Source organism: Panthera onca, chromosome A1 (genome assembly GCF_046562875.1).
Source record: "Panthera onca isolate mPanOnc1 chromosome A1, mPanOnc1 haplotype 2, whole genome shotgun sequence".
Taxonomy (NCBI): domain Eukaryota; kingdom Metazoa; phylum Chordata; class Mammalia; order Carnivora; family Felidae; genus Panthera; species Panthera onca.
The window spans coordinates 109344297-109359974 of NC_138339.1; the positions used below are offsets into that span (position 1 = coordinate 109344297).

The following is a 15678-nucleotide window of genomic DNA, read 5'->3' on the forward strand; positions in this document are numbered from 1 at the left end:
GCAGTTCTCATAATCAAAATTAACTATGTTAAATCACTTACATCATAAAACAATTTCCTATCAGCAGCCAGACGTTTGGAAGCCAGAGTCTTGGTAACATGATAGAAGGTAAGTAATGCTCTGTGCTGTCGAAGATCATCTTGGACTTTCACAGATTCTATAAGAGTGGGAATGAGTTCAGGCCACTGTCTAGGACAGTCCAATCTAGCAACTTTTGCAATCAGCACTGCAATCTGAGTTGCAATCTAAAGGGAAACAAAGTAGTCATCAGAAACACACATATATAATCAAAGCAACAGATAAGGAATGCATTCACAGTTGAAAATTACCTTCTGGTCAGTTATACATTTGACAAAAGTGAATACAATTTCACTGAAAACTTCTTACTTAAGACAGTGGTTCACCAAGTATGGTCTATGAATCCCTTGAAGAGGGGAAGGGGGCTAAGACCCTTTCAGGGATCTGCAAGGTCTCTCTTTAATTTATCACTGTGATGCTAGATGTTCTTCATGTAACTTTTCCTAAAATAATACTTGGCAACAGAGTATAGGAAGCAGCAGATATGAAAATCTAGATGTTTTCTTTTAAATATCCAGACACTATGGAGATAAACAATAATGCAAAAACAATGCCACTCTTCTCCTTAAATATGTATTTGTTGGGGGAAACAACTATGCTTCATTTTTTTTTTTAATTCTATTTATGTTAACAAGTAATGGTTTTATTAATATTAAAAAATTTGTTTCAATTGATAACACAGTAAATATCAAGATATAATGTGCCGTTTTATTTTAGCAGAATAAAGAAGTTTTAAGACCACAAAGTTTGAGAATCACTGACCTAAGAGTAGAAATGAACATCAAATATTATGTTTGTAAATAATGACATTTGTACAGATCAGTGTTTCCCAAATGCTGGCTGACAGAACATATTAAGCAATGGTTTATCACAAACCCCTCCCAACCATCTCCTGCCCCAGTGAGAAATACTTCTTTAATCCCAATCTTCCCTCACCTCCTTCAAGGGACTACAAAGCAGAGAACTAAGATCACTGTAGAACAGATTGAGATAGAACTGGATTAGATACATCACAAAATCCAGTGAGGCTAAATATTCAAATTAAAATAATTAAGTGTAATAAATAGTAACTTGTAAAAATTTACGAATTTTTGAATCCATATGCAAAACATTCTTACACGCAAAATCTCACTGTAAAGGGAAGAAAGAAATGGAACTGAATAATCTATTACAGTATATAGGGAGAAGTGAAAATGTCATGGGTGTCGGGAATAGACAAGATATACTGTAGTCTAAAAAAAGGAGGGGAATGGGGTGCCTGGGTGGTCTGAGCATCCATCCAGTTTCCCCTCAGGTCATGATCTTATGGGTTCAGGTTTGTGAGTTTAGACCCTGCACTGAGCTTGCTGCTGAGAGCACAGAGCCCGCTTCAGATCCTCTGTCCCTTGCTCTCTCTGCCCCTACCCTGCTCGCTCACTCTCTCAAAAATGAATAAACATTCAAATAAAATTTTAAAAAGGAGGTAGAGAATAACAAATCATCAAAATTAATTTCTATGCAATAAGACTAGAAATATATAGAAACTTGCTTTCAATACTGTATTTCTTAAAATGACTTCTGAATTTTAAAACAGCCAAATATAACGAAAATTCTTGACAGCTAGAAATTAACCTCAAAATTTAAAACCCACAAATATTACAAATAGACATGATAAAATTGCATTTTTCCTGCCAAAAAACAAAATTAGTTCGGAAAGGAAGTAGAAAGTAGGGGAACAGAAAGCATACTTAGCATTCATTTTCTCACTAACCTGGTTTACTGGTTCGTTGAAGTTGGTGATTAGCCCTGCACGCAACGTAGATTTCTCCTCCTCTGAGAGAGCACTATAAAAAGATTAATTCATTATGCAAGAGGATGCTACCTAACAATAAACATAGATAATCACTACTTTGAATTTTAACAATAAAAAGCCTTTCAAAAAAGAGGCCACTCATTAGTTTTGGTAAATAAATAGAATTACTGCCATTACTTATATATTGACACATCAAGTAATTCCTAAGTGTAAAGCTCCTTCACAAGTGAATACAAAGTACAAAATAGTAAGCAACAGGAAATAAGACAAATCCAGAATGACAAATGTGGTACTGTGACATCTGCTTTATTAATATAAAAATAGTTGCCTAAAAAAAATTAATGGCTTCTTAAAAAAAAAAAAAAAGTGTGTATGAATAAATATTAGCCTTCCACTGACTTCTTTTATAAAATCTGAGTGAGGTTATTCTATAGGGGAAGGGATCAGGAATCAGAGGATATTTGCAATTCAAGACTTATTAGAAAGCAACTAGTTTAGGGGGCCTTGGAGGCCCCCTGCTGTATCAGCGCAGAGCCTGCTTAAGAGCCTCTGTCCACCTCTCTCTGCCCCTCCCACGCCTGCACATGTTCTCTCTCTCAAAAATAAACATTAAAAAAAAATCAACTAATTTATAATTTTTCATTTTACACCTCCAGGAAGGATAAAAACAATACTAACAATTCTGCCTGCAAATGAGTTAGTAAACTACAAGAGCAAAAGACCAGGATGGAGAATATTCACTATTAGAGTATACACATTTTGATTTTTGAAATATATGAATGTATTGTTTATTTAAAAATTACATTTTAAAGCCCCCATATTAAGGTTTTCCATTATGGCTATGATAGAGTAGATGGTATCAGATGAATCATGCCAGTAAGATCAGCTATAAAAGTGCTACACAACTTTGTTTTTTAAGTATTAAGGCATCTCTCTGTTACGAGTAGAACTGTGTCCCTCCAAAAAGATATGTTCAAGCCTTAACCCCAAGTATCTCTGAATCTGACCTTATTTTAAAACTGGACACTTGCTCATGTAATCAAGTCAGAATGAGGTCATAACAAATTAGGGTGGGCCCTGATCCAATGACTGGTGGTGCCCTTTACAAGGAAAGGAAAACGTGGACAGACACAGAACAAACACGTGAAAAGGCGGCCATGTGATGATGGAGGCAGAGATTGGGATTACAACTGCAAGCCAAAAACCCCTAACGATTGCAGACCACAAACAGAGACTAAAAAGAGACAAAGAAAGATTTTTCCCTAGGACCTTCAGAATAAGCAAAGCCTTGACAAGCATCTTCACCTTAGACTTCTAGCCTCCTGAACTGCGGGACAACACAATTCTGTTGTTGTAAGCTACCCAGTTTCTGGTAGTTAGTTATGGCAGACTGAAGAAACTAATGCAGCATCTAAAACAATGTAGGCAGCCATGACTTGAAAGATGAAGGTCTAGAAAAAAGGGAGAGGAACTGTGATGAACCAGAACATTTCCCCTGGAGCTATCTGCCCATAAAAAATCAAAGCAGGAACTACACGACTAATGAGCTAAGAGATTTCACTAAGTCTCAAGTGCTGAAAAGGCAAAAACTGACGCTCAGGGCGAACCAGTAAGGCAATACTTTGGTAAACACCCAAAGATTGCAGCTGAAACCCGAAGAAGGCTAAAAATTAGGATTAAGAGTAAACCAGAAAGATGGGGTGCCTGGGAGGCTCAGGTGGTTAAGGGTTTAACTTCGGCTCAGGTCATGATCTCGTGGTTCATTGATTTGAGCCCCGCATGGGGCTCTGTGTTGACAGCTCAGAGACTGGAGCCTTCTTCAGATTCTGTGTCTCCCTCTTTCTCTCTCTGACCCTCCCCTGCTGGCTCTCAAAATAAATAAAAACATATAAAAAAAAAAATTAAAAAAAAAAAAAGTAAACCAAAAAGAGATCACCCTCAACTAAGTCAAGGTTGAAGTCATATTCTATTTGCCTGCCTGGAAAAAATTAAAATTTTCTCTAAAGAAAAATAACAAAATTTCAAGCCTCTCCAATTTTCCCTCAACAATGCTTAGCATTCAGTCAAAAACTGACTATGTATACTACAAACCAGGTAAAAGTTATTAAAATCAAAACACAAATAAAAATAGGAGACACAAGGGTGCCTGGGTGGCTCAGTCGGTTAAGCATCCGACTTCGGCTCAGGTCATGATCTCACCATCCATGAGTTTGAGCCCCGCGTCGGAATCTGTGCTGAAAGCTCAGAGTCTGGAGCCTGCTTCCGATTCTGTGTCTCCCTCTCTCTCTGCCCCTCCCATACTTGTGCTCTGTCTCTCTCTCAAAAAATAAATAAAATGTAAAAAAAAAAAAAAAAAAATTTGTTTGTTTTTTTTTTTAAATAGGAAGATACACAGGGCACATGGGTGGCTCAGTTAAGCATGCAACTCTTGATCTCAGCTCAGGTCTTGACCTCAGGGTATTGAGTTCAGGTCCCACAGTGGGCGCCATGCCAAAACAAAAGAAAAAAAACAAAAAAACAAAAAAAAAAAGAAAAAGAAAAAAGAAAAAACAAAAACACCACACACACAGGAAATACAGACATTGTAATTATCAAAATCACACTTTAAAAAAATTATGAATTTGTTGATCAAAATAGGTGAAAACTGTACTATTTCACCACAGAGCTGGAATTCATTTAAAAACAAAAAACAAAAATAGGGGTGCCTGGGGGGCTCAGTAGGTTAAGTGTCTAACTCGGTTTCAGCTTAGGTCATGATCTCAGTCTGTGGGTTTGAGGCCCAGAGCCTGCTTGGGATTTTCTCTCTCTCTCCCTCTGTCTCTGCCCCTCCCCTGCCCATGCTCTCTCTCTCTCTCTCAAAATAAATAAACTTCAAAAACAATGTTTTAAAAAATACCAAAGGAAAATCCTAGAATTGACTTTTTAAAAAATAGCAAAATAAAGGTAACAAACTTAAAGAGAAGTCAGCAGAAAATATACAGATTAAAATACAATGAGGAAAAATGGACTTCTAGAGGCACCTAACTGGCTCTGTCTGTAGAGCATGCAACTCTTCATCTCTGGGCCATAAGTTCAATCCCTACCATGGGCGCAGAGCTTACTTTAAAAAAAAAAAAAAGAAGAAGAGAAGAAAAAAAACTAGATTTCTAGTTTCAAGGTGTTCACTGACAGATGTGCACCAAAAAACTGCTAAAGGCAATTCTTTGGCTGAAAACAAATGGATCCAGATGGAAGCCCAATACCACCGAAAGGAAGAACACTAGAAAGATAAATGTAAAGCACTACTGCTGCTGGCTTTTCAGGGAAAGATGGCAGAGAAGGAGAATCCTAAATCATCTTCCCACACATACAACGAGATAACACCCACATTTGTGTAAATAATCCAGAAAACGGCCCCAAGAATGGCAGAACAGACTCTTCACAGCTAAATGTAGACAAGAGGCAATACTGAAGAGGGCAGGCTGGGCAGAGGCGCGGTCAAGAGCAAAAGAGACCTGCAGGACTGTCCTAAGGAGGGAAGGATGAGACAGGCACAGAGAGGGAAGAGGAGCAAACCCCCACACCAGGTACCCCAGGCATGAAGGACACACACAGGTACACAAAGGGAGGACCAATCCCTGTAACATGTGGCTTAAAAACCAAAGAGGCCGCATAATCAGTGAGGCTTACCCCTGGAACATTAAAAATCATTGGGCAAGCTCTGGGAAAGCTGGGAAGGTAGGAGTCCCTGCCCTTGAAGAGACAGCACAACAAACAGCAAGCAAAGAGGCAGCAGTCTGAAAAACATGGGAAAGAGATTTGTTTACTACTCTCAAAGCCTGTGCTGGAGAGGCAGGGAGCTTTGGGAGACTTCTCCGAAAACAAAGGAGATATCAGGCACCATTTCCCTCCCCTAACCACAGCCTAGAAATGCAGACAAATGATGGAACCAGTCAGCACCAACGCTCTTCACCTAGCCTGCTAACAGTGTGCCCCATTCCGGTATTCTCCTGAGGATCTGCCCCGTACAATACCTCGTTGGCTAGAGCCATACAAAGCAGTGCCACAAGCCGGGTAGTGTGCACACAGCCCCAAAACGGGCCAGAATACTCCAAAGGGGCTCCCACCACTGAAAGAGAGAGGATGCAGAAACATCTATCACGCAAACAGATGTCAAAAGAAAGCCAAAGTAGCCAAGGTTATATTAGACATAATAAACTTCAGAACAAAAAGATGAACCAAGAGAAAAGAAAGACACCATACAATAATAATGGGAAAGGGGCACCTGGGTGGCTCAGGTCATGATGTCATGGTTCATGGGCTCAAGCCCCACCTCAGGCTCTGTGCTCACAGCTCAGAGCCTGGAGTCTGCCTTCCGATTCTGTGTCTCCCTCTCTCTCTGCCCCTCCGTCATTTGCACTCTGTCTCTCTGTCTCTCTCTCTCTCTCTCAAAAATAAACATTAAAAAGTTTTTAAAAAAATGGGAAAAATCAAACAAGAAGATATAATAATAGTAAATATTTATGCACACAACATACAGGTACCCAAATACATAAAACAGTTAATAACAAACATAAAAGAACTAATCCATAATAACACAATAATAATAAAGGACTTTAATATCTCATTTACATCAATGGACAGATCATCTAAACAGAACATCAGCAAGAGGAAGAGAGGAATTTAACAGATATAGTCAGAACATTCCATCCTTAAACAGGAGAATACACATTCTTTACAAGTGCAAACAGAACATTCTGTAGAATAAATTACGCATTAGCCCTTAAAAAAAAACCTCAACAAATTAAGACTATAATCATTCCACACATATGACCACAATGATATGAAACTAGAAGTCATTCACAAGAAAAAATCTGGCAAGATCACAAATACATGGAGGTTAAATAACAAGCTACTAAACAATGAATGGGGCAACCAGGAAATAAAAAAATAAAAAAAATACAAGGAAACAAATGAAAACACAATGGTCCAAAATCTCTGGGATGCAGCAAAAGTGGTTCTAAGAGGGAAGTTAAGAGCAAAACAGCTCAATCACAAGAGCAGGGTGCATACAATACACACAGGAGTTATCACTGAGGTGCCATGTTGTGGTGAATGGGAAAGTGCACTACAGGATCTCTTCTTCATTAAGCCACGACTTTCAAAATCAGGAGGGGTGGCTGACTTTTCCTAACACACAGGAACAGATACAGAGAGTCTGACAAAATGAAGACACAGAGGAATGTGTCCCAAATGAAAGAACAGGACAAAATCATAGCAAGAGAGCTAAAGGAAATGGAGGTAAGTAATATGCCCGATAGGACAATTTAAAGTAATGATCATAGCTACTCACTGGACTTGACAAGAGAGAACTGCTTCAGTGGTCTTAACAAAGAGACAGAAAACAAAAAAGAAACAATCAGAGATGAACAACTCAGTAACTTAAAATAAAGATTCAATGGATGCAGTAAATAGATTAGAGGAAGCAGAAGAATGGAGGACAGAGTAGTGAAAAGTAAGTAATCAAGTTGAACAAGAGAAAAAAAAAATACGAAATGAAAATGGAGTAAGGGAATTTAGCAACACCATCAAGCATAATAACATTCACATTACAGGGATCCCAGAAGGAGAACAGAGAGAAAAGAAAGCAGAAAATGTACATGAAGAAATAGCTGAAACTTCCCAAATCTAGAGAAACACACCCAAACCCAGGAGGCAAAGAAAGCTCCCAAAAAAAACAACCCAAAGTGGTCCACACCAAGACAAGTAGTAATTAAAATGACAAAAAATAGTGATGAAAGATTTGCAAAAGCAGCAAGAAAAAACAGTTACATACAAGGGAAACCCCACAAGGCTATAATCGGGATTTTTCAACAAACTCTGTAGGCCAGCACAAAGTGGCATGATATATTCAAAATGCTGAAAGAAAAGGGGGGAAAAAAAAACTACAACCAAGAATACTGTATCCAATAAGGCTGTCACACAGATCAGGAGAGAGAAAGTGTTTCACTGACAAACCAAATTTACAGGAATTCATGACCACTACAACCAGCCCTACAAGAAATGTTAAAGGGGATCCTTGAAGTTTAAAAAAAAAAAAAAAAGACCATAAGTAGGAGTAAGAAAAGTAGGAAGCACAATAAAAGGGTGTAAAGTATGACACCATATACAAAGAATGTGGAAGAGAGAGTAGTAAAGAAAGGGTTCAAACTTAAGCAACCATGAACTTAATATACACTGCTATCTGCAGATGTCATATGTAAATCTAATGGCAACCACAAGTCAAAAAATTGGAATAGATATGCAAAAAATAAAGAGAAAGAAAACAAGTACATCACTAAAGAAAGCCATCAAACTGTGAGAGAAAGGAGCTAGAGAAAAAAGGACTAGAGAAAAACTACAAAAGCGACCACAAAACAGGTAACAAAATGGCAGTAAGTATAGACCTATCAATAAATACTCTGAATGCAAACGGAAAAAATACTCCAATCAAAAGACATGGCATGACAGAATGGATAAAAAAGCAAGATCCATCTATACACTGCCTATCAGAGACTAATTTCAGACCTGAAGACAAATGTAGATGGAAAGTAAAGGGATGGAAAAGCAGGTATCATGCAAATGAGTGCCAAAGAAAATGGGGTAGCAATACTTACATCACACAAAATAGACTCTAAGATAAACACTGTAACAAGAGACAAAGAAGGACACTAGGTAACCTTAAAGGGAACAATCCAACAAGATAGTGCACATGGAACACATCTCCAGAACATATCACCTATTTAGGCCACAAAACAAGCCTCAACAAATTCAAAAGGACTCAACTCATACCGTGCAACTTTTCTGACTACAATGCTATGAAACAAGAAATCAATCACACGAAAAAAAATCGAGAAAGAACACAAATACAGGGGGTTAAACAACATACACTAAACCATGAATGGGTCAACCAAAAAAATCAAGGATGAAATTTAAAAAATACAGAGACATATGAAAATGAAAAGCCCTTGACTTTGAGATACAGCAATAGCTGTTCTAAGAGTGAAGTTTATAGCCACACAGGCCTACCTCAAGACACAAGAAAATCTCAAATAAACAACCTACCTTTATACCTAAAGGGGCTAGAGAAAGAACATAACAAAATCCAAAACCAGTAGAAGGAAGGAAAAAATAAACACTTGGGCAGAAATCAATCAAACAGAAACTAAAAAAAAAAACAATAGAACAGATCAATGAAACCAGGAACTGGTTCTTTCAAAAGATCAACAAAATTGACAAACCTCTAGCTAGACCAAAAAAGAAAAGAAAAAAAAAAAAAAAGAGAGAGAGAGAGGACTCAAAATCATAAATGAAAGAGGAGAAATAACAACCAACACCACAGAAACATAAAGTATTATAAGAGAATATTATGAAAAAATACATGACAACAAAACGGACAACTTATGAGAAATGGATAAATTCCTAAAAATATAGAACCTCCCAAAAGTGAATCAGGAATACAAAATTTTTTGAAGACCAATTACCAGGAATGAAATTGAATCAGTAGTCAAAAACCTCCCAACAAGCAAAAGTCCAGGACCAGACGGCTTCATAGGCAAATTCTAGCAAACATTTAAAGGTAAACATCAAATTTAACATATTAAAATTAATACCTATTCTTATCAAACTATTTCAAAAAAGAGAGGAGGGAAAGTTTCCAAATTCAGCCTATGGGGCCAGGAGTACAGATAACAAAATCAGATGAAGATAATACAAAAAACTACAACAGGCCAATACCTCTGATGCTTACAAGAGGACTATTTTATTTTAACGTTTATTTATTATTGAGAGACAGAGAGAGAACGTGAGCAGGGGAGGAACCGAGAGACGGGGAGACACAGAATCTGAAACAGGCTCCAGGTTCGGAGCTGTCGGCACAGGGCCCGATGCGGGGCTCTAACTCACGGACCGTGAGATCATGACCTGAGCCCAAGTCGGATGCTCAACCGACTGAGCCATCCAGGTGCCCCACAAAAGGACTATTTTTAAAAACAACAACAAAGATTGGGCACCTGGGTGGCTCAGTCGGTTGAGCATCCGACTTCCGCGCAGGTCACGATCTCACAGGTCATGAGTTCAAGCTCCACACAGGGCTCCGTGCCAACAGCTCAGAACCTGGAGCCTGCTTCAGATTCTGTGTCTCCCTCTCTCTCCGACCCTCTCCCCTTTCCCACTCTGTCTCTCACTCAAAAAATATAAATAAGCATTAAAAAAAAGGCTTTAGGGGCTCCTGGGTGGCTCAGTCGGTTAAGCGTCCGACTTCAGCTCAGGTCATGATCTCGCAGTCCGTGAGATCGAGCCCCGCGTGGGGCTCTGGGCTGATGGCTCAGAGCCTGGAGCCTGCTTCCGATTCTGTGTCTCCCTCTCTCTCTGCCCCTCCCCTGTTCATGCTCTCTCTCTGTCTCAAAAATAAATAAACGTTAAAAAAAAAAAATTAAAAAAAATAAAAAATAAAACATAAAAAAATTTAAAAAAGGCTTTAAATAGAACAAAGAAATTGAAAGAAAAAAGCAGAACAAGATGTACCATGCAACCATAAGACGGTTGATGTACCTCTATTAAAATCAGACAAACTATGCTGGATGCCACACACATTACTAGAAACAAAGAGGAACATTTCATGATTAGGACAAGGTCAATTCAACAAAAATGTAAAAACATTTAACTTGTATGATCCTAATAATATAGTCCCTGTACATATACAGCAAAAACAGAATGTAAAGAAGAAATGGCCAAATCCTTAATCCTATTTGGAGATAACATATCTGTCTCAGAAAATGATGAAAAAAGCAACAACAAAATCAATAAGGATATAGAAAATGTGAATAGCATAACTGACCAATTATGGCAAAACACACATATAACAGGCACACATATAACATTTCAGGCACACATACAACATTTAACACAGAACAATATACTGAGATTGTAACACAAGACAGCACATTTCCAAGGATGCAATCGGTAACAAAAGAATAACTAAAAAGCCCCACATCCTGGAAATCAGGAAATATACTTCTAATTAACCCATGGGTATAAAAAGAAATCACAAGAGGAATTCTAAAATCTTATCAACTGAGTGGTAATAAAACTGAATTAAAGCTAAGATTACAAGAAAACACCTAATGTTTTAAATGCATATATAAGGAAAACTAAAAGTGAATTATCTATGCTTCCATTTCAAAAAGCTAGAAACCAGCAAGTTAAATCGGAAAAAGTAAAGAAAGTAGTAACAACTAAAGCAAAGACAGAAAGGCCACAGGACAAAGAGAGAATCCAAAAACAGATCCTTATATATGAACAGCACATACAAGGGAACCATTGAAATGTGTTAGAGAAGGAATACCGGCTGCAGCCTCACTCCACATACACACCTAACAAAGAAATCACTTCCAGACAGATAATCCACCTAAGTGTAAAACAGAAAACAATGCTTCTAGCAGAAAGTGCAGAATATTTTCATAATCTTGGACTAAGCAAACATTTTATAATAGGCTCCAAAAAAATATAAAAATAGCTAAGTTGAACCTCATTAAAATTAAGAATTTCTCCTCAAAAAACACAAGAAAGTGAAAAGGCACGTGACAGAGAGAAAATATTTCCAATGTGTATTTTTTTTATTTTTTTTTTTATTTTTTTTTTAACATTTATTTATTTTTGAGACAGAGAGAGACAGAGCATGAACGGGGGAGGGTCAGAGAGAGAGGGAGACACAGAATCTGAAACAGGCTCCAGGCTCTGAGCGGTCAGCACAGAGCCCGATGCGGGGCTTGAACTCACGGACCGGACCGTGCGATCATGACCTGAGCTGAAGTTGGACACTTAACCGACTGAGCCACCCAGGCGCCCCTCCAATGTGTATTTTCAACAAAAGTCCAAAACCTATGAAGTCCCAGAAATCAGTAAGATAACCCCTTTTTTTGCACAATGGCAGCCCTTTATAAAAGCAGGATATTCAAATGGCTAATAAGTATATGAAAAAGATATTCATTGTTGGTCAGAAAAATGAAAAATTTACCAAAATGACAGATAAGACCAAATGTGCTAATGAGCAGCAAATGTCAACAGTGATATGCCCCTGTGGAAATGTAAATTAGTATGAACCTTTGAAAACAAATTGATGGTATTTACTACAGCTGAACACACATTTGACTACACATGACCAAAAAATGCACTTATGTGCCATAAGATATGCAGAAGAGTTTTCAAGAAGCATTACTATTAATAGACAAAAACTAGGAACAACCTTAACGCCCAACAGCAGCAGAACAAATAGATATGCTATGTTCCTAACATGGAATATTTTCCTCCTACATATGAGAAAACTTTTCAGGCAATTACATGGGTAAATCTCACAAATGTAAAAATGAATGAAAGACACACAAAACAACATAGTATAAGATTTCCATTTGTGGAACTTCAGAAACAGGTAAGGTTAATGTATGGTTAAGAGATGTCAAATGTTGCTGGGGAGGGGTGAACAGGTGACCGCGAGGCAGGAGGAAGGCTTCTGGGCGCTACTAATGTTCCACCTACTTGCAAGTGCTAGTTACATGGATGTGGTCCCATTATAAATATTAAAACTGTACCCTTCATTTGTGCACTTTCTCAGTTATGTTGTATATTGTACTTCAATAACAGTCTCTATAAACCTTAACTATGACCAGGTGAGTAAACAAATGAGAAAACAAGATTAAGAAACATTCAGGTGAAAAAGAGTCAAAGCCTAATGCAAGTCTAGGCTTTCCCATGAAAAATGATCTCTTTAATCCTTTTATGATTGTGTTGTACTTCCAACTTAGATATTAACCTGGAGAAAACTCATGTCTTTAGCAATTCTCCACTAATGGTTAACACTGCACCTTTAATTTCATGCACATGCTATCACTAGATGAATTCAGATTAGTTTCCAAGCACAAACTGCATAGTATCTAATTAATTAGGACCCAGTTAAAGTTGAATTATATACAGTAATGATCTGTAAGTTCAAACTGATGCTCATTCCGTGAAAATAGCGGTAGGGGCAGGAACTATATAAGATGAAACTTAGATAAGAACACACACAAGCAGATGTTTTAAGTGTGTTAAATTTAAATGAGTTCCATAACTGAGTGTTGCTCCCTTGCTGCGTTTCTGAGTACATTCTTACCATCCTTGCTCCCTCCCCACATTCATCTCCATTCCAGGGTATATCTCAATCTATACTAAAAGAAAAAGCTTCGGATTTAAGTACCTAATACCATATATCCCCTTTAACTTTTCATATTTAAACTAAATTCCCATTTTTAATTCTTTATGTGAATGTATGATCTGAAATATTGAATCTACCTTTAATTGAATCTACCTTTAATTCTACCTTCCAAAATTGTCATTGGTAACCATATTCTTCATATTAACTGGTAAAACAGAATGAATTTTCAGAGCTATCTAAAATTTAATTGGACAGAGCAATAGAAAGGTGTGCAGTGCTGCAATGGTTCCAGTAAATCAATAATACACAATTCCTCATCACTACTTCATTTCTCTCAAAATTATGAATTCTAAAGTAAGAGAAATGTTTATTTTATATTACAGTATCCTTAGTGCAGCCTTACAATACTCTAGTTGTTTTGGAGTGCCTGGGTGCCTCAGTCGGTTAAGTGTCTGACTTCGGCTCAGGTTATGATCTCATGGCTCATGAGTTTGAGCCCAGCATTGGGCTCTGGGCTGACAGCTCAGAGCCTGGAGCCTGCTTCAGATTCTGTGTCTCCCTATCTCTCTGTCCCTCCCCTGCTCACGCTCTCCCTTTCTCTCTCAAAAATAAACATCAAAAAAAATTTCTTTAAATATTCTCATTGCTTCTAATATTATTCAAGAGCATATTCTATACGCACCTTGAAGTACTCTGACAAGTTTATTTTTTTAAGGACTTATGAATATAAAGAACATAAAGAGCTATAGTGCCATCTACTGGGGAACAAAGACTAAGTTACTTCTTTAGCAAAGTTCACTCTATTTTATCAAATGAATTCAAGGGTCATGTCTATATTTAATTTCCATCTATTACATAACATATAATTAACTATCAAGAGATATCTTTTCACTTAACCATCTATAGAGCAGTTACAACTCAATCTGAGGGGATGACAAATGGCTACGACCCTATTCCCACCACAAAGGCAATTATGCAGAAGACTTGGAAGGTAAAATGACCTGGGATTTCCTTCTCAGTAACTTTTTTTCAAAATCCTAACCTCATACTTCTCTTAAAAAAAAAAACAAAAAAACTTTGCAACCTAATTCATTCACTTAGCATTTTTGTGCCCATAAAATTAGATACCCTCAAAAGCAAAAGACAGCAAGAAATCCACAGCCTCCCTCTTAAATAAAAATAACTCGGGGAGAAAAGCAGTAATAGGAATACTGACATATAGAACCCTTTACTTCTTCAGTAGTTAACACATTTTTCTTTTAAATATCAAATGCTTTAAGAAAGTGAATGTCATCCTACACAGGGACCATGCTGACCTTCCTTGCACTGTTCTAACTTAATGTGTGTGCTGAAGCAAGCACAAATGCATTCTTCCACATAAAGAATAAAGATTAAGAGGAACATCTGTATACTGCCCCGAATCTGGAAAGGATTACATGGGCCAGGGAGAGTGACAGAACTTACTGAGGTGCTACACGTCTCCAATAACGATCAATTCCATTCTTAAAATATAGCACAGCAAGCCACCTTACATTTATATCCAGAGTGTGGTTTGTAAAAATATTCTGTAAAAAAAACAAAAAACAAGCATTAAAATGAACATGTCATAAGTTAAAGTATAATTACTTTACCCATAGTGAAATATGGATAACACTTTAAATGTTTCACTTAAGTGTTATCGCTACAGAGAACATGTTTTCTAAATCTCTATGAGCTCCAGAGTTCATGTAAGAAAGCACACGTGGTAGAAGTATGTTCATTTTTAAGCTGAGTAATAAATATTTGGGATCCATTTAGTCTACTTTTAGATGTCTGAAAATTTTCCTAATAAAAAATTAAACTCAGAAAAAAAGAAACATAATTATATACCACAACCTACACACAAAACACTGAAATAAATATCTTCTCAATTAAAAAAAAAGTAGACCCACCAAAGCATACATTCAAAGATTCTAAGGAGTCAAAGCCCCTGCATTATCAGCACATCCTATGAAAGGCGTTATTTCAAAGTATTCTCTTATCAAAATAATCAAGCTTACAAATAAATGTGACAGAACATTAATTCAAGTACAGACAGTCCTTGCTTTGCAGAGCTGCAGGAGATCATAAAAATGACTGTGCAAATAAAGCATGCAACAAGGTCTTAATGATCAAGGAGAAAATTATAACTGTTCTGTGACCTTTATACATTTTTACCAAAAACATTACTAAAATTAACAAAAATTCATAACACTTGTATATGGAAATAAAAATACAACAAATGTTAACACTAAGACATCACAAACACAGAATTAAAGTGTTTTATTTCTTTTTTTTTTAATGGTTATTTATTTTTGAGAGATAGATGGAGAAAGAGCAAGCAGGGGAGGGGCAGACAGAGAGGGAGACAGAGAATCCAAACCAGGCCCCCACTACTGTCAGCATAGAGCCCGATGCAGGGCTTGAACTCACAAACCATGAAGAGTGTGACCTGAGCCGAATGCTCAGGATGCTCAACCGACTGAGCCACCCAGGTGCCCATAAAGTGTTTTGTTTTTTTATAAAAAACTTATCTAGGTTAGTGGTTACATAGGGGAAATGAGGAGTGTCTTAACTGACT

At 37.3% G+C, this 15678-nt stretch overlaps 1 protein-coding gene across 1 annotated transcript in view; it reads right to left on the reverse strand.

Moving 5' to 3' along the window:
• Positions 1–15678, reverse strand: part of IPO11 (importin 11) — a 198499-nt gene that overhangs the window by 160191 nt on the left and 22630 nt on the right. The window contains exons 3-5 of the mRNA XM_060635693.3: positions 14544–14644; positions 1829–1901; positions 42–245 (exon numbers count right to left, since the gene is read on the reverse strand). Of these exons, the coding sequence (XP_060491676.1) occupies positions 42–245; positions 1829–1901; positions 14544–14644 (378 nt within the window). The remainder of the gene's footprint in view (positions 1–41; positions 246–1828; positions 1902–14543; positions 14645–15678) is intronic.